Raw genomic sequence first — 17,855 nt, forward strand, 5'->3', positions numbered from 1 at the left:
CTGCCTGCTTTGGAGCTTAAATCTCTCTCTTTCAGAGTATGTCTAGGTCTTGTCCCACTGCTCAGGCCAGCATCTTTTCCCACTTTCCTGTGTGTCCATGAAGTGTGGAGCTCTGCCTTTGTGGCCTGTGACCCCTGCTTGCCTTGTCTCTGCTGACTCAGCCCTTAGGTGACAAGTGCCCCTAAGAAGTGCGCTTCCCCCTTGGCCAGGTTCTCAGTGGTCAGTGGTACAGAGAGGGAGGCTCTGGGGGGACCCATAGTACCCCTTGCTGACTTTGCTGCCATTCACTTCCAGCTTTGATGATCATGACCCAGCAGTGATCCATGAGAATGCATCCCAGCCTGAGGTGCTGGTCCCCATTCGGCTGGACATGGAGATTGACGGGCAGAAGCTGAGGGACGCCTTTACCTGGAACATGAATGGTATATGGGGCTCTGTTCAGACTAGCCACCGTGTAAACATTCCCTGTTCCTGTCTGATGCCTGTCGCATGGGTTCTGAATTGTGAACATCACATGCAGAGCACTGTGCCATAGGTTAAGACGGTGTGGACTCTGGGTTCAAATCCTGCTTCTGCTACTGTTTCTTGTGGGTCAGGCACATGAACCTTTGGTTGCTTTCCCATTGTGAACGTGGGTAGTTCAATGGCCTGGTGTGAAGCCTGCCAGTCCACAGAGCTCAGTGGTGAGCTGGATGCTGCTGCTCCCAGACCCTCCACTTACCTCCCCTTCAGCCCTGTCCACTGCCCTCTTTTAGACGTTGCATGTACGTGCTCATGCCTCTGTCATCTTGGCTGGGAGGCCTGCCCTCATCCTCTTCATTGTTTCCACCCTCACTCTTTAAGTCCTGGGTCAGATGCCAGCTCTTTCCATGCTTCCCTGGCTCCAAAAGTTTGAATGGAACCCCTGCAAATGAAGAAGAGAAAGGCTAGGAGGAGACATCCACCCGAGTATTTAGAGTCCTTACCACACCTGGGAAGGAAGGCTACATATGTGTTTATTTTCTTCTTCATTTTTGTCCTGAATCTTTCAGACTTTATACTAAGACTACATATATTCAGACCAAAAAAACCCTCAAAAAAACAAAAGAAAACCCAAAACCCCAATCTAGTGAATGTTATTTTCATTTTATTTATATTTTATTTATTTTTAGAGAGAGGGGAAGGGAAGGAGAAAGAGTGGGAGAGAAACATCAGTGTGTGGTTGCCTCTCATGTGTCCCCTACTGGGGACCTGGCCTGCAACCCAGGCATTTGCCCTGACTGGGAATCGAACCAGTGACCCTTTGGTTCACAGGCCCGTGCTCAATCCACTGAGCTATACTGGCCAGGGCTGAATGTTATTTTTAAGACTTTATTTTATTTTTTTAAAGATTTTATTTATTTGTATTTAGAGAGGAAGAGAAGGAGAGAAACATCAATGTATGGTTGCTTCTTGTGAGTTCCCTGCTGGGAACTGGCCTGCAACCCAGGCATGTGGCCTGACTGGAAATCGAACCGCGATCGTGTGGTTCGCAGGCCCGCGCTCATTCCACTGAGCTACACCAGCCAGGCCTGAATGTTATTTTTAAACAAATAAAAGTTTAGCCTGACCAGACTCTTACCACCCTGATGTTTTATTTTACATTTTTCAGTCACTTCCATATGCAAACTGTCTTAATATAATTATAATTATAATTACAGTGCACGTATAATGTTATTTTTCTTCACTTAAGTACCTTCCTGGTTTCTTTGGTTTCTAATTGGTGCAGAATTTCCTGTTACATTGTGGTGTCTTAATTTGTTAAAACTGCCCCTGCTATTGGATGTTTCCATGGCAGATAACATGATCTTACAACATTTTTCTCCCAGAGTGAATTTCCTCAGGGGGGAAACATGTGTGGTTGTTGACACGCAGTGGCTTCAGGCTTTGGAGGATTAAGCTGCTTCCTTTGGTCATCCACTAGCAATTGGCGTACCTGGATTAAATCTCAGGGCCTTTGCCCAGCCCTGGGAACAATGCCTGAGGGCCGGTGTTCCATGACTGTGGGCTAGCTGGCAAGAGAGGATGCTGGGAAAGAGGTGATGTGGCAGACAGGGTGGACACATCAGTGGAGGGTTTCAGGGGGTTGTCATGAGTGTAGATGGGGACAGATCCAGTGCACTGGTGGTGCCCTTCACGGGGGTGGGCTAGCTCACCGGTGCCAGGCCACCGCCAGTGCTTTGCGTCCCTGCTTCTCTCAGCTGGCCTGCACTGTAGTTACTTGTTCATTCATCTCCCTGCCTCTTTATTTCAGCCACTTGAGGTCAGGGATTTTATTTTTTATTCCCGTTTTTCATAGAGCATTAGCATAGAACTTGGCTGAACATAGGAACTTAGTTCATATTGAATAAGTGCATGTATTGTCTTACTACTTTCCTTTCAACCATACACGAAGAGCTCTATTTTTTTTTATACCCAACCCTGTTTCAGAAGGGATGTCAGATGACTCATAGAAGGATGCTTGGTGTAAAAAAAAAGCAAATGAAAAGGGGGTGGTTAGAAAAAAACTGGCTAAAGGGGAAGATGAAACTAGAATGTATAAAATACAAAGTGAGGCCAGCACTCTGGTTTGTATACACAATTCAGTAGGCATCCATTGCTAGGAGCTGGGTGTAGCTCTTAGCCTTTTAGGTCCAGGTGGGGAGAGACATGGTGATCGGTTCTGCAGTCCTCGCTGTGGCCAAGATTGGCAGCAGTCAGTGGCTCAGAAGAAGCAGAATCACTCATAAAACTTAAATCCGTGGGAACCTCTTTCCTCGGCTCTCATGGGTATAGTGTAATGAAGATCAGCATCTCTCTGTGAACTTCACCATGGGTTTCTGCAGGCTGTTACCCATGGGGGTGCTCTTGAAACATCCACTAAACATAATTTAGTACAAACACTTGAAGGACCAAAATACTGTTTTCTTTTTAAAATATTTTATTTATTTATTTTAGAGAGAGGGGAAAGGAGAGGAAAAAGGGAGAGAAACATCAATGTGTGAGAGATACATGACCGGTTGCCTCTCACACACCCCCAACTGGAGACCTGGCCCACAACCCAAGCATGTGCCCTGACTGGGAATCAAACTGGCAACCTTTTGGTTCACAGGGCAGCACTCAATCCACTGAGCCACACCAGCCAGGGCCCAAAATACTGTTCTTATGTGAATTCTTCAATCTAGAGTAATACTTAGTATGCCAAAAGGCTGTGGTAATCTTTTTTCTCCAATTATAAAAGAAAGTTTACTTAGAAAGTTACAGAGGTATTAAAACTGAGCTGTAGAAGAAATGGGCTAAGAAAATAAGTTACAGAGACAAAGAAGGGCCCTTGGAGCTTAGGAGAGTACATTCAAAAAGAAAGATGTGACACGGTGTGCTCTGGGTGGGTAGGGAGTGGGAGGGAAGGAGCAAAAGCACCAGGGCTGTCAGAGTCTTCACTGGTGGTTAGGAGGCCACGCCCCTGGTGTGGCAGTTGAAGGAGCATATTAAAAATTGTTGGTGATAATCCTGTTGGGTTTTTTAATATTAAGCTTTTTGATTATTTTTTATTTTTTAGATTTTATTTATTTATTTATTTATTTATAGAAGGGAAGGGAAGGAGACAGGGAGAGAAATATCAATGTATGGTTCCTTCTCATGCATTCCATGCTGGGAACTGGCCCCTGCTGGGAACTGGCCTGCAACCCAAGCGTGTGCCCTGACTGAAAATCGAACTACGATCTTTTGGTTTGCAGGCCTGTGCTCAGTCCACTGAGCTACACCAGCCAGGCCTAAGCTTTTTTAAATATATAAAACATTTTTCAAAATGTATTGATTCTAGAGAGAGGGAGGAAGGGAGAGAGAGAAATACCAACTTGTTGTTCCACCCATCAGTGAATTCAGTGGTTGCTTCTGGTACGTGCCCTTAGCAGAGATCAAACCTACAACCTTGGCGTATTGGGACAACACTAACAAACTGAGCAACGTGGCCGTGGCTGATCCCCTGTTTGTTAAAAGTCATGTTTAACTTAATTTAAATTTCAAATGACCTTAAAGGTTATGAGAGTATTTACCACAAAGAGATAAAAAATGCGAAGCAGCGCTAGTTAGCAGCATGAATGAACTGTATGTAGTTCAGGCCACCCTTTCTAACCAGGATTTCTCTCTAACAAGCTTTTGGTAGATGTCGGTTAATGACAAGTCTGAGGTTTTCTTCTCGGAGAAGGACTTGAAGAGAAGCTTATTTGAGTTGCTGGTGAAGTACGGCATTCTCTGCTTTAACAGTCTCCTGGGAAAGTGAAGTCCTTCAGAAAGGATAAGCGTCTGAGCAAAAGCACGTCTCTACATAGATGCCAGTTTGACCCCGAGGGGGATGAAGGAATCCCAGGGCAGTGCCATGAGTAGTTTCAGGAGAAGGTGTGGAATTTGCTCCTGCACACGGGCCAGGAGTGATCGGGGCCCTTCGGGTCTACACCACAGGGCATGGCTACAGGAAGCAGTTTGTGGAGATTTATTTTTACATGGTCACCTAAAAACCCCAAATGACAGATTCAAGAAGCTGAGTGAACCTCAACAGGATAAACCCAAAGATGCATCATAATTAAATTTCCAAAAGCTAAACAGAGAGAAAAAGTTCTTGGGAGTAGGCAGAGAAAAATGACATCTGCAGGAAAAAGCATAGAATGACAGCAGATTTCTCATCACAGATGATGGAGGCCTGAGAAACCAGCGCAGTGTTTTTTGGTTTTTGTTTTTAATATTTATTTATTTTTAGAGAGAGGGGAAAGGAAGGAGAAAGAGAGGGAGAGAAACATCAGTGTGTGGTTGCCTTTCATATGTCCCCCACTGGGGACCTGGCCTGCAACCCAGGCATGCGCCCTGACTGGGAATTGAACCGGCGACCCCCTCCTTACAGGCCCTCGCTCAATCCACTGAGCTACGCCAGCCAGGGCTGCAGTGTTTTTTTAAGCAATGAAAGAAAACTGCCAATCCAGATTCCTATACCCAGGGAAAGTCCCTTAGGAATGAAGGGGGAATCCTTCTCGGATGAAAAGAAAGCTATCACCTGTAGACCTAACCTAAAGGAGTGATCGAAAGAAGGCAAATGACAAAAGAAGAAATTCTAGAACATCAGGAAGGAAGAACATGATAAGCAAAAATATGGGTAAATACAATAGGTTTCCCTTGTCCTCTTAAGTTTTCTAAATTACATTTGACAGTTGAAGGAAAAATTAGAGCACTGCCTGATCTGGTTCTAAGTAAATGTAAAGGAAATATTTAAGGCAATTACATTATATATGGCAGAGAGTAAAGGGATATAAAGAAGCAAGTTTTCAGGCTGGGTAGTTCAGTTGGTTAGAGTGATGCCCCAGTATGCTAAGGTTGTGGGTTCCATCCCTGGTTAGAGCGCAAATAAAAATCAACCAATGAGACTTCTAGCCAAGATGGAGGCATAGGTGGAAACACTGTGCCCCCTCCCACAACTAAATTTAAAGACAGCTAGGTTTTAGAAACAAAAACACAGCCAAAATAGTGAAAATTGAACTGTACAGAAGTCTGACAACAACAAACCACGCAGCCAGACCGGTAAGAGGGGCGGAGTCAGCTTCGGAGTGGGGTCAGGCTGGAAAGATTGTTCTGTCTGACCGACCCAGAAGCGGAGGCGGAGGCAGTTGGTGGATCCCAGGCGTGGGGTGGTGATGGGTGGACCCAGTGAGGGCGCAGGGCAGCTGGCTGGCTGTGGTCACACATTCGTGCGCAGATAAACCAAGTGAAGGAGAAACAGTGAGACAGACCACTCAGGTTAGGGCCCCAGCGGGAATTAGAGCCTGAAAGCACCAACTGGAAAGACTTTCTCGGGATCAAGGGGCCGGGAGGGGCTCCCAGGCTCACAGAGAGTTCGTTGGAGAGACCCACAGGGTCATGGACAGTACACGGGCCCACACACCCGGGAGCTAGCACCAGGGGGGCCCAATTCGCTTGTGGGAAGCCGCAGAGGGGACAGAAATCTGAGAGAGAGCGGAGTGGAGCAAAGCGCCATTTTTCCCTCTCTCTGACCCCGCCTCCACATACAACGTCACAACCCAGCGACTGGGTTGCCTGAACCTGGTAAACACCTAAGGCTCCGCCCCTCAAACATAACAGGTGCGAATAGACCAAACATTATGACTCAAGAACAGCTCAAAGCCTCAGAGCCTGTAATTCTAAGTGACCAAGAAATAGCCAGCCTTTCAGATGCACAGTTCAAAACACTGGTGATCAGGATGCTCACAGAATTGGTTTATTTTAGCCACAAATTAGAGGAATATATGAAGGCTAAACTGATTGAAATGAAGGGGAATGCACAAGAAACCAATAGTGATGGAAAAGAAACTGGGACTCAAAGCAATGGAATGGACCAGAAGGAAGAAAGAAACAACCAAACAGAAAAGAAGGAAGAAACAAGAATTCAAAAAAATGAGGAGAGGCTTAGAAACCTCCAGGACATCTTTAAACGTTCCAACATCTGAATTATAGGGGTACCAGAAGGGGAAAAGAAACAGCCACGAGTGGGAAACTTATTTGAACAAATAATAAAGGAGAACTTCCCCAGTGTGGCAAAGGAAATAGACTTCCAGGAAATACAGGAAGCTCAGAGAGTCCCAAAGAAGTTGGACCCAAGAAGAAACACACCAAGGCACATCATAATTACATTAGTCAAGATTAAAATGGAGGAGAGAATTCTAGAAGCAGCAAGAGATAAAGGGATAGTCACTTACAAAGGAGTGCCCATTAGACTGTCAGCTGATTTCTCAAAAGAGACCTTACAGGCAAGAAGGGGCTGGAAAGAAGTATTCCAAGTCATGAAATCCAAAGAGCTACTTCCAAGAATGCTTTATCCAGCAAAGCCTTCATTTAGAATGGAGGGACAGATAAAGTGCTTCTCAGATAAGGTCAAGTTAAAGGAGTTCATCATCACCAAGCCCTTATTATATGAAATGTTAAAGGGACTTATCTAAGAAAAAGAAGATAAAAAATATGAACAGTGAAAGGAAGGACAGCAAACTCACAGTTACTAACAACCACACCTAAAACAAAAGCAAACACTAGCTCGGGAGCAGAACCATAGAAATGGAGATCACATGAAGGGTTAGCAACGGGAGTGGGAGGAGGAGAAGGGGGGAGAAGGTACAGAAAATAAGTAGCATAGATGGTAGGTAGAAAATAGACGGGGGAGGGCAGGAATACTGTGGGAAATACAGAATCTAAAGAACTTGTGACATGTTCATGGACATGAACGAAAGGGGGGAATGGTGGGGGAGGGGTGTGCAGGGTGGAGGGGAGTGAAGGGAGGAATAGGACAACTAATGGCATAATCAAAAAAATATATTTTTTAAAAAATCAACCAATGAATGCATAAATAAATGGAACAACAAATCGGTATCTGTCTCCAAAATCAATAAATAAAAAATTTTAAAAAGAAGTAAGGTTTCTGTACTTCACTTGATTTGGTAAAGTAAAGAAACCAGTAGAGCCCTGGCTGGTGTAGCTCAGTGGATTGAGCGTGGGCCTGCGAACCACACCATCGCAGTTCGATTCCCAATCAGGGCACATGTCTGGGTTGCGGGCCAGTTCCCAGTAGGGGACTCACAAGAGGCAACCATACATTGATACTTCTCTCCTTCTCTCCTTCCGTTCCCCTCTAAAGATAAATAAGTAAAATTTTAAAAAAACAGTAGACTAAATTAGGTATGTGTATTTTACATAAAATTTCACTTAAATATACTATACAAAGTGCCCTGACCAGTGTGGCTTTGTATAGCATTCTCCTGCAAAACGAAAGGTCACCAGTTGATTCCTAGTCAGGACACATCCCAGGGTTGTAGGCCGGTCCCTGATTGGGGCACATGCAAGAGACAACCAAGCGATGTTTCTCTCTAAGATCATTGTTTCTCTCCCTCTCTCTCCCTACATTCCCCTCTCTCTAAAAAAAATAAAAAAATTAAAAGTGCTATACAAATAGATATATTTGTAAATAGTATAGATAAGTCAAAATGGAATCCTAAAAATTCTAGTAACCCACAGGAAGGAAGGGAAAAAATAAAACAGAGAAAAACAGAAAACAAAAATAAAATGGAAGACCTAATCCTGAATATATCAATAATTACTAGTTAAAAAACAGATTGGCAGGTTGATTTTTAAAATGACCCAATAATATGAGCTACAAGAAACTCATTTCAAATATAATGATATAGGTAGGTCGAAAGTAAGAGATAGAAAAAGATACCATGCAGTCATTAATCAAAGAAAAACAGGAGGTGCAATATTAGTATCAGATAAAGCAGACTTAAGAGCAAAGAAAATGACCAGAGTTGGAGAGGGACTTTAAATGATGCAAGGGGCAGTCCACCAAGAAGACAGAGCAATCCCAAATGTGTGTGCAGTAAACAGCAGAGCTGGAAAATATGTGAGGCAGAACTGAGAACTGAAAGGAGAAATAGACAAATCCACAATTATATTGCAGACTTCAACATTCCTTTCTCAGCAGCTGATAGAACAACTAGACAGAAAATCAGCCCGATGATAGAAGCACCCAGCAACACCATCAACCAGCAGAATTTGATTGGCATTTATATAACATTCCACACAACATCGCAGAATTCAGTCTTTTTAAGTCACTATGTAACATATACCATATAAACCCTATCATGTGTCATTAAACCTCAGCTGAATTTAAAAATGTACACAGACCTGAATGAAGATGAGAAATATCAAAATTTATAAGATTCGGCAAATGTGGCAGACATGGTAGTTTAATAGCACCTGACATGGTAGTTTATAGCACCATTGCCCACATTAGAAAAGAGGAAAAATTCTTAAGTCAATAATATAATCTCTCACTTTAAGGGTTTAGAAAGTGAAATCAAAGCAAGCAGAAGGCTAGACATAATAAAGAGAAGAATAGAAATTAATGAAATTGAAAACAAAACAATGGAGAAAATGAATGAAACAGCTTATTCTTTGAAAAGATCAGTAAAATTGACAAACCTCTAGCAAGACTGACCGCAAAAGAGAAATATAAATTACCAAATTTATGAATGAAACAGGAGCTATCACTATAGATTCGCAGATATCAAAAAGAAGGGAATACTATAAACAACTCTACTCGATAAGGAAAGTCTACAAAAAATCTTACGACTAACATTATATTTAGTGGTGAAAGGCCAGACACTTTCTCCCTAAGATCAGGGACAAGGCAAAGATGTCTGATTTTACCACTGTCTTCAACCTAGCGCTAGGAGTAATAGGCAGTACAATAAGGCAAGATGATGAAATAAAAGACATAATGGATCAGAAAGGAAGAAACACAACTGTCCTTATTTGTAGATGATATGATTATCTACATAAGTGTAGATTGTCCCAAGTGATCTACAAAAGAATTTGCTAGAATAACTGAGTCCAGCAAGGTCCCAAGATACAAGAAAAACAAGCAAAAATAAATTGTATTTCTGTGTACTATCATTGAACACATGGGCATTCAAATTAAAAATATATTACCATTTACAATCAGTCAAAAAGAAGAAATCCTTAGATGTGACTGGAACAAATATGTATAGAACTTGTATGTTGAAAACTATAAAACACTGATGAAAATAATAATTAAAGATCTAAATAAACTGATAGACAACCATGTTCATGGATTAAAGATTCAAGATATCAGTTCTCCCTAAATTGTTATGATGCAAGTTTAATGCAATTGTGTGAAATTCTAAGCAAGATATTTTTGTAGTTCCAGACAAAGCTATTCTAAAACTTAAAGGCAAACACAAGGGAACCAAAGCATCTAAAGCAATTTTGAAAAAGAATTAAGTGGGAGGAATCAGTCTGCCCAGTCTCAGACTTTACTGTATTGCTATAGTAATCAAGACTGTGTATGAATCTACAACTAAAAAGGCTAATTTTTTGAAATGCTGTGGACAGTGTACTCATAGGTTACCGTATTTAGCCTGAGCACTAGCTTTCTGCTGCAATCTTCAAAATCAACTACATTTGCTTTTATATGAATTACTGAACATAGGCTGGCTGAATGTCCTGATGGTGCCGTTAGGCCAGCTAGCCTCTAGTACTTCTTTTGGGCCAGTGAGGGAATAGTGGGGTCAGTTGTCTGTTAAGTGGAGCTGGTTCTTCGTGATGGAATCATACTCTGTGCTCATGAGGGAATTCATTCTTGGCTTTCTCGTGTCTGTGGCTCATTCTAGAGTGGTGTGTGGTCGTTAAGGTTTGGGTAATGAGAAAGGGCAGAACGGGGACGAAGATACTGGATTGCACAGTACCTTACTTTAGTTTGGCCCGTCACAGATGGCCCCTGCGAGCTCATGCCTGGTGCTGTTGCATTTCTAGGGTTCAGGATCCATACTCTTCAGTTGTTGAGTGTGTGTGCTGCCCACAGCCAGAAACTGGGGGAAGGTCCGTAAAAAGCCACAGGCAGCCTAGTATTATCTTTGAGATATTTTCCTACTGTTGAGGAGGAGGTGGTGGGTATGCGTCTGCTTCATCTTCCAGTGGGAACAGGCCTCCAAGTGGCTTATCCAGAAGGAACCTGTGTTAGTTTGCTAGGGCCGTCGTAACAAAGTCCCACACATGGGGGGGCTTGAACAACAGAAATTTATTTTCTCCTAGATCTGGAAACTGGAAGTTCGAGATCAAGTGTTGGCAGCATTGGTTTCCTCTGAGTCCTCTCTCCTTAGTGTACAGGTGGCTGTTTTCTCCCTGTGTCTTCATGTGGGCTCCCTGGTTGCCTGGGTCAGAAGATGAGAGTATAGACATGGCACATCAGCTCTGAAGTGCCTTTGCTTCCCCTCCCCCCACATGTCTCATTGGTTAGAACTAATGGAGTGGTGCAGCAGTGTAGTGGTGCCGGAGCAGGGAGAACCTGGTATGGGCCTTGCCCCGCCCCCATCCCAGGGGTGTGAAGGAGGAGGTGTATGTGGGATGATGGCCAGGAGGGACGTGTTCATCCTTTGCTTCCTTCCCCTGCTGTGTCTGGAAGGCCTACCCTGAGTTCCTCCATTCTCTTCATCTTTATCCCATCTTTGTTTGAGAGGTGTGGCAGCAGAGAAGGGGTAGAGGGAAGTCCGGGCTGAGCACAGTGAGATAGGCCCTGCAATCCATCAGCAATCCCTGCTCTCTTGCCTGATTTCAGAGAAGCTGATGACCCCTGAGATGTTTTCAGAAATCCTCTGTGATGACCTAGATTTGAACCCACTGACATTCGTGCCAGCCATCGCCTCTGCCATCAGACAGCAGATTGAGTCCTACCCCACAGACAGCATCCTGGAGGACCAGTCAGACCAGCGTGTCATCATCAAGGTAGGCGGTTCCTCTCCACGTGCCAGGGCCTTCCTTGTCCTGGGGGGTCATGGGAAACTGAAGGTCCATGGAAGCCTGTGGGGCAGTGCTCCTGGAAAGCTGTCTTTGTTGTTCTTTTGTTGTGTTCTATAAGTTCTTTCTATCTTCTAGATATCAATTCCTTATCAGATATGTGATTTGCAAATATTTTCTCGAAATCTGTGGGTTGCCTTTTTATTTTGTTGATAGTGCCCTTTGATGCATATAAGTTTTAATTTTGATGAAGTCCAGTTTTTCTATTTTTCATTTGTTGCCTGTACCTTTGGTGTCATGTCCAAGAAATCATTGCCAAATCCAATGTCATAAAGCTTTTCATCCATGTTTTTTCTAAGAGTTTTGTAAATTTAACTCTACATTTTTGTCTTTCATCCATTTTGAGTTAATTTTTGTAAATGGTGTTAGGTAAGGGTCAACTTCATTCTTTTGCTTGTGGATATTCTGTTTTCTCAGCATCATTTGTTGAAAAAACTATCTTTTCTCCCATTCAGTGGTCTTGGCGCCCTTGTTGAAAATAATTTGACCATATGTGCAAGAGTTTATTTGTGGACTCTTTATTCCATTGGTCTCTATGCCTGCCTTTGTCAGTACCACACTGTTTTGATTACTATAGCTTTGTAGTAGGTTTTAAAATATTTTTATTTATTTTTAAACAGAGGGGAAGGGAGAGAGAAAGAAAGGGAGAGAAACATCAATGTATGGTTGCCTATCGTGTGCCCTCAACTGAGGACCTGGCCTGAAACCCAGGCATGTGCCCTGACTGGAAATTGAACCAGTGACCCTTTGGTTTGCAGTTCAGTGCTCAATCCACTGAGCCACACCAGCCAGGGCTGTAGTAGGTTTTGTAGTCAGGAAGCGTGAGACTTCCAACTTTGTTGTTCTTTTTCAAGATTATTTTGGCTGGTCAGGCAGGGTTCCTTAGATTCCATATAAATTTTAGGATGGATTTTTTTCTATTTCTACAAAAAAAAAATTGTTGGGATGTCTTTTCATTTATTTATCCCTTTTTAAATTATTTTCAGCATTGTTTTGTAGTTTTCATTATACAAGCCTAAGTATTTTGTTCTTTTTGATGTTGTAAATGTAATTGTTTTCTTTTTTATTTTCAGATTGCTCATTGTTAGTGTATAGAAATACAGCTGGTTTTTGTGTTGTGAGTTTGTATTTTGCTACTTTGCTGAATTTATTAGCTCTAATAGTTTTTCAGTATAATCGAGGATTTTCCCTATATAAGATCATATCATCTGTGAACAGAGATAACTTCTTCCTTTACAATATGGGTGCATTTTTTTCTTGTCTAATTGCTTTGTGCAGAAATTGCAAGAGCAGGCATCTTGTCTACTTTCTGATCTTAAAGGAAAAGCTTTTAGTCTCTCACTATTTAGCATGATATTCACTGTTGGTTTTTTATATATGGATTTTATTATGTTGAAGTAATTTCCTTCTACTTGTTTTTTGTTGAGTGGTTTTATCCTGAAAGGGTGTTGAATTTTGCTAAATGCTTTTTCTGCATCAATTAAGATGATCATGTGATTTTTGTTCTTCATCTGTTAATGTGGTACATTCACATTAATCAGTTTTCATATTGAACCTTCCTTGCACTGCAGGAGTAAATCCCACTTGGTGGTGGTGTGTAACCCTTTTAATGTACTGCTTAATTTAGTTTGCTAGCATTTTTTGAGGATTTTTACATCAGTGTTCATAAGGAATATTGATCTATGGTAGTTTTTCTTTCTTGCAGTGTCTAGCTCTGGTATTAGGGTGATGAATTATGAAGTGTTGCCCACTCTTCACTTTTTTGGCAGAATTTGAGAAGGATTTGTGGTGGTTCTTTTTTAAGCGTTTGGTAGAATTCACCAGTAAAGTCATTAAGTCCAGGGCTTTTCTTTGTGGGGAGATTTTTGATGACTGATTCAGTCTTCTTGCTAGTTAATGACTTTTGCGAAAAATAGGAATTTGTTGTCTTTATCCTGTTTCAGTTTCACGTTGTGGCCAACTAACAGAAAAAAGTGCCCAACTGAGAAAGGGGGACATCCCAGGAGAGAAATGGGGGTGTTGGGTACTGTGAGGGGAGCCCCTGTGCACAGACTGCCACCTCTGCAGCCTGGCCAAGGCCTCTGCTCTGTGCCGCACTGTCATTCTGTAAAGATGGGGAGGACATGGCTCAGTGGCGCGAGCTGTACCCAGCCACATGGTTTGAAGTGGCCAGGGTCAGCCCCATACAGGGTCCTCATGAATCTGACCAGCTGGCTTCCCTGATAGTTTTCTCAGAATTGGGTGTCGCTTTTTTGGTGGTGGTGGTTGTCTTGATGGGGGCTCATGACAGCCACACGGAAAGTTGTCAGGCAGTTCAAACTCCTCCTGGGGCTGCCACCTGCTCTATTGACCAAAGGCTTTCTTGGTGACTGGGCTGTTGTCAGCCATGGGACCCCTTCATGTCCTCTAGCCTCTATAATTCCTTCCCATTGGGGTGACATTTGCTGATGGGCTGTTGGCAGACTGTCCCTAGGTGGGGTGTCCTGCCTGGCTGGCTGGTGTAAGGGCTCGCCTGCTCCAGGGTCAGACACAGCTGGCCCAGGGAAGCCCCGCTGTGTGGAGCAGCGCTGTGTTTATCGGGTGCCATGACCTAGGTGACAGCGTCCCATCTGTGTGTGAGGAAACTGAAGGTCACACCCAACGTTTCCCATGTGCAGCTGGGACTTCAAAAGAGCTGGGTGCTTGCTTCTGTGAGGATATTCTTTGGCTGGCTGCTGGGACGCAGGGGAAGACAGGAATCTCTGGAGTGCTGGTTCCTGAGCAGCGTCTTTCCTCGCAAAGCAGCACCTTAGCTTGGAGCAGCCGCTGACAGATGTTCTCAGTGGTACTGGGACCGAAGCCCAGGCCTGGCTGCTTTAACCAGGGCGCCTGGGCCCAGTCAGCTCCACTCAGTGCCAGAGGCCTGGGAGGCGTGGTGCTGCCGAGAGTCAGACCTTCACACTTTGTTCGGTGGCCAGGCCCTTTCTGGGGAGTAAGTGAAACGTTTATGGGGTAATAGAGGTTGAGGCTGCGGAGACGATGAGAACCTGGTATCAGCGCTGTGTGCTTGCTCGGGGACCCTGGCTCTGCATTGTCTCTGTGAGCTCACCTGGGGTCCAGCCACCCCTCGCCATCCCACTGCTGCCACCATCAGACGCTGCCTCCAGCAGAGGTGTCAGTGGCAGCCAGTGTCTTCTCTGCTCAGAACGCTTTGCAAGTTTCGCACAGCCTCCTGCTGGGACTGTGGGAGCCTCAGGCTCTGCTCTGCTGGGGCCCTTCCTCCCGGGGAGCCGCAAGCCTTCTCTCTTGGTTCATTCAGTTCTTCCTAAAATGCCATTTCTTCCAGGAAGCCCTTCTGGTCCTCCTGCATAATGTGGTTGACCCTGTACCTTCTACCCATGTTCTCTTTTTCCTCCTTAGCATGTGGCACCATTGAGTTTCATCCATGTATTTTATATATGTCTCTCCCTCTCTCTGCTGGATGTCAGCCCGTGGAGTCAGCTTTGTGTCTCTGACCCACGGTTGCACCCCGAACCTCTCCTTGGTTGGCATGTAATTTGTGTTATTTAATCACTGAAAGCATTCATGACAGATTGGTGGGGGACAGGTAACCCAGTCCACACGGCACTGCCTGGTAGCAGAGAGGGCTTACAGTGTTGAGCCCTGGGCAGGGCTTGCTGGGTGTGAACCCTGGCTGGTCCTGCTTGGTTCTGTTTGGTCCTGTGAGGTTCCATTTGGAGCATTTCTGTGGGCTGCTTGCCGCTTCTCGTTTTTTCCTGTCCCAGTGTACTGATGTGGTTCGCCAGGCATTTGGATCCTGTTAGGGGAAGAGGCAGCTCTTTTGGTTCCATTCTGTAAACCCAGGGTGAGAAGGGACTGGGGCTAAGCTGCGGTGAGTGGAATGTGAGGCATAAGACTCAGAGTCTGGGTCTTACGTCACTCAAGGAAGGGAGAAGTCCCTGTGCGGGCTGGGCTCCGAGCAGTGGCCGGTTCACTGCCTGCCCTGATCCTTGCCTTAAAAGCTGAGTTGAGCCGTCACTGTTGTGGCTCAGTTGATTGGGCGTCGTCCCGCAGACCAAAAGGTCACCATTCGATTCCTGGTGAGTGCATGTGCCTGGGTTGCAGGCCAGGTCCCTAGTAGGGGGCATTTGAGGGGCAACCAGTCGATGTTTCTCTCCCTCACTTTCTCCCTCCTTCCCCATCATTCTAAAAATAAATACATAAAATCTTAAAAATAAAGAAAAGAAAGAAAGAAAGCCAAGTTGAGCACTCAGGGACAATGGGGGGAATGGGCAGATACACCACGGCCTGCCCACCTGGCAGAGCAGTGAGAGGTGGTCCCCGCCTTACAAAGCCGTGGAAGAAGTCTTGTGGACACGATGCTGAGTGAGCAGTGCCCGACCCCAAAGGGTGCTTCCTGTGTGAATGGGTGGTGCCCAGTTTCAAGTAGGCACAATCAGGTGTGGGTTGGGAAGTCAGTGTGGTGGTCCCCTGGGGCAGGCATGGGTGGGGCGCTCTTGGGCTACAGGCTGTGTTCTCCCTTGGTCTGCATGCTGCACACACAGGGTCCGGACCCTCTCCTGGCTGTGCGCTGCAGGCTGCATGTCAGTGGGGTGCTGCAGGGAACACAGTGGAGTAGTTCGCTGTGGGATTCTGTTCCCTTCCCAGGCGTTGCTTGTGCCTTGAGAGCCAGTATAGGTACAATTTGCGTCTGTGAGCACACTTAACAAGGTGATTTCCAAGTGGGGCACGCTGTGTAAAGAGACAGTAAGGGGGTAGACAAGGGCTCAGGGACAGTGTCTGATGAGTGACGGTTGAGCTGAGCCCTGACCGACAGGTGTAGTCCTGTCAAAATCAAGACCAGCAGGAACGAAGGGGAGCAAGGGGTTAGAAGCAGGGGCGAGATGGGACTCGGTGCCTTAGGGCCACTTCAGGGTCTTCCCTCCTGGTGACTCTGTTGGGCCCTGAGCCAGAATCCCTTGCGGCCACCCTAGTTGGTTTGTGGGCTTAGCTCCATTTTTGTGGATGGGGGGCTACAGCTGGAAGGACAAGGGCAACACCTGGTCTTCAGTGAGTAAGTGGAGGGCAGGGTCCAGCCTGGTGTCCTGCCATCTCACAGCCCTTCTGTTAGGCGGGTTCTGACTGCTCTAATTTGGGTGCTTTGGTTCTGGCCCCAGCTGAATATCCATGTGGGGAACATCTCCCTGGTGGACCAGTTCGAGTGGGACATGTCAGAGAAGGAGAACTCTCCTGAGAAGTTTGCCCTGAAGCTGTGCTCGGAACTGGGGCTAGGCGGCGAGTTTGTTACCACCATTGCCTACAGCATTCGGGGACAGCTGAGCTGGCATCAGAAGACCTACGCCTTCAGGTAGGATCACTGATGAATCCCTCTCATTCCTCTTTAAACTTGTTTTTGGGGAAAAGACTTCTCCCTGTGCATGGTGATATCTCCAGGATTTTCTGGAGCTTTGCATTATGGTCTGGCCTCAGGTGGCTTTGCTCCTTCTCCTGCCTCCTGTGTTCCAGAAGCAGGGCTCCCCGCCCCACACTGCCCTGGGCTGCACTCTGCTGCCAGCAGCCCCCCCGTAGCCCTCACACCCCTTTGTGCCCCCATCTCTGCACTCTTGCCCACACTGTCTTGGTCACGGGTGCACACCCCAGGTTCTTCCTCTGATGGACTTGCGTTCTGTCTCAGGCAAGAGCTGCTCCATAGCGCCCTCCCTGGCTCGTGCAGGGACTCCTCCTCAGGCAGCCACTCTTACTGTCGCATCTCGCCATTGTCAGTCAGAGGCCAGTTGGTGAGCACCATGCTGGCTGCACCCTGTACGTGATGCTGTGGAAGGTAAAGAGCCGCGTTCAGGCTGCCTGTGAAAGCAGAAGTGTCAACACAGCATTCTGGTCCAGTGTCCTGGGTGCTGGGCCAGGGGATGGACCAGAGGCCTGGGCTCTTTGAGAGACAGTCATGGCCTTCCTGTTGGTGTTGGCCCCCCCTCTGCATGAAGCCTGGCAGGAGGCGGGCCTTGGCGAGCTTTCACGGAGAGGTGGCGCTCGCTTGCCTTGGGAACCTTCTGTTGTACCAGCCCAACCCCCAAGCTCCTCTCCCATGTTCAGGCAGTGCGTGTGTGTGGGAGGCATGTGGTGAGTGTCCCTGCGTCAGAACAGGATGTTAGGATTTATTCTGCTCGTGAAGCTGTCATCATCCACATGTGGTGGTCATTATTTAGGGACCGAAGCTTAAAATGCTGCAGGAGGAGAAGTATGAAGGTCTTTTTGCAAAGACATAACCATTAATGGGGCTCATGAGTGTGTTTGTGTCTCAGCTGATTCTCCCAGAAATCCCAAGAGGCAGCTCTCTTATGGCTTCCTGTAAATCTGAGCAAGAGAGGAGGAATGAATGTACACCCACACGGCCTGAAGTTCCGGGCCTGGAGACCGCCGAGTCCCCCAGCGTGGTGTTCTGTGCTCCCAGATCCAGG

The 17,855-nt window shown here is 45.7% G+C and overlaps 1 protein-coding gene across 3 annotated transcripts in view; it reads left to right on the forward strand.

The window, feature by feature from the left end:
- SMARCB1 (SWI/SNF related BAF chromatin remodeling complex subunit B1) overlaps positions 1–17,855 on the forward strand; it is a 35,220-nt gene that overhangs the window by 10,440 nt on the left and 6,925 nt on the right. For all 3 annotated transcript variants that reach the window (XM_037067471.1, XM_037067472.1, XM_037067473.1), the window contains 3 exons: positions 295–422; positions 11,162–11,328; positions 16,557–16,747. In XM_037067471.1, the coding sequence (XP_036923366.1) occupies positions 295–422; positions 11,162–11,328; positions 16,557–16,747 (486 nt within the window). The remainder of the gene's footprint in view (positions 1–294; positions 423–11,161; positions 11,329–16,556; positions 16,748–17,855) is intronic.

Source organism: Sturnira hondurensis, unplaced genomic scaffold (genome assembly GCF_014824575.4).
Source record: "Sturnira hondurensis isolate 20B ecotype Veracruz unplaced genomic scaffold, ASM1482457v3 Scaffold0017254, whole genome shotgun sequence".
Lineage (NCBI taxonomy): Eukaryota > Metazoa > Chordata > Mammalia > Chiroptera > Phyllostomidae > Sturnira > Sturnira hondurensis.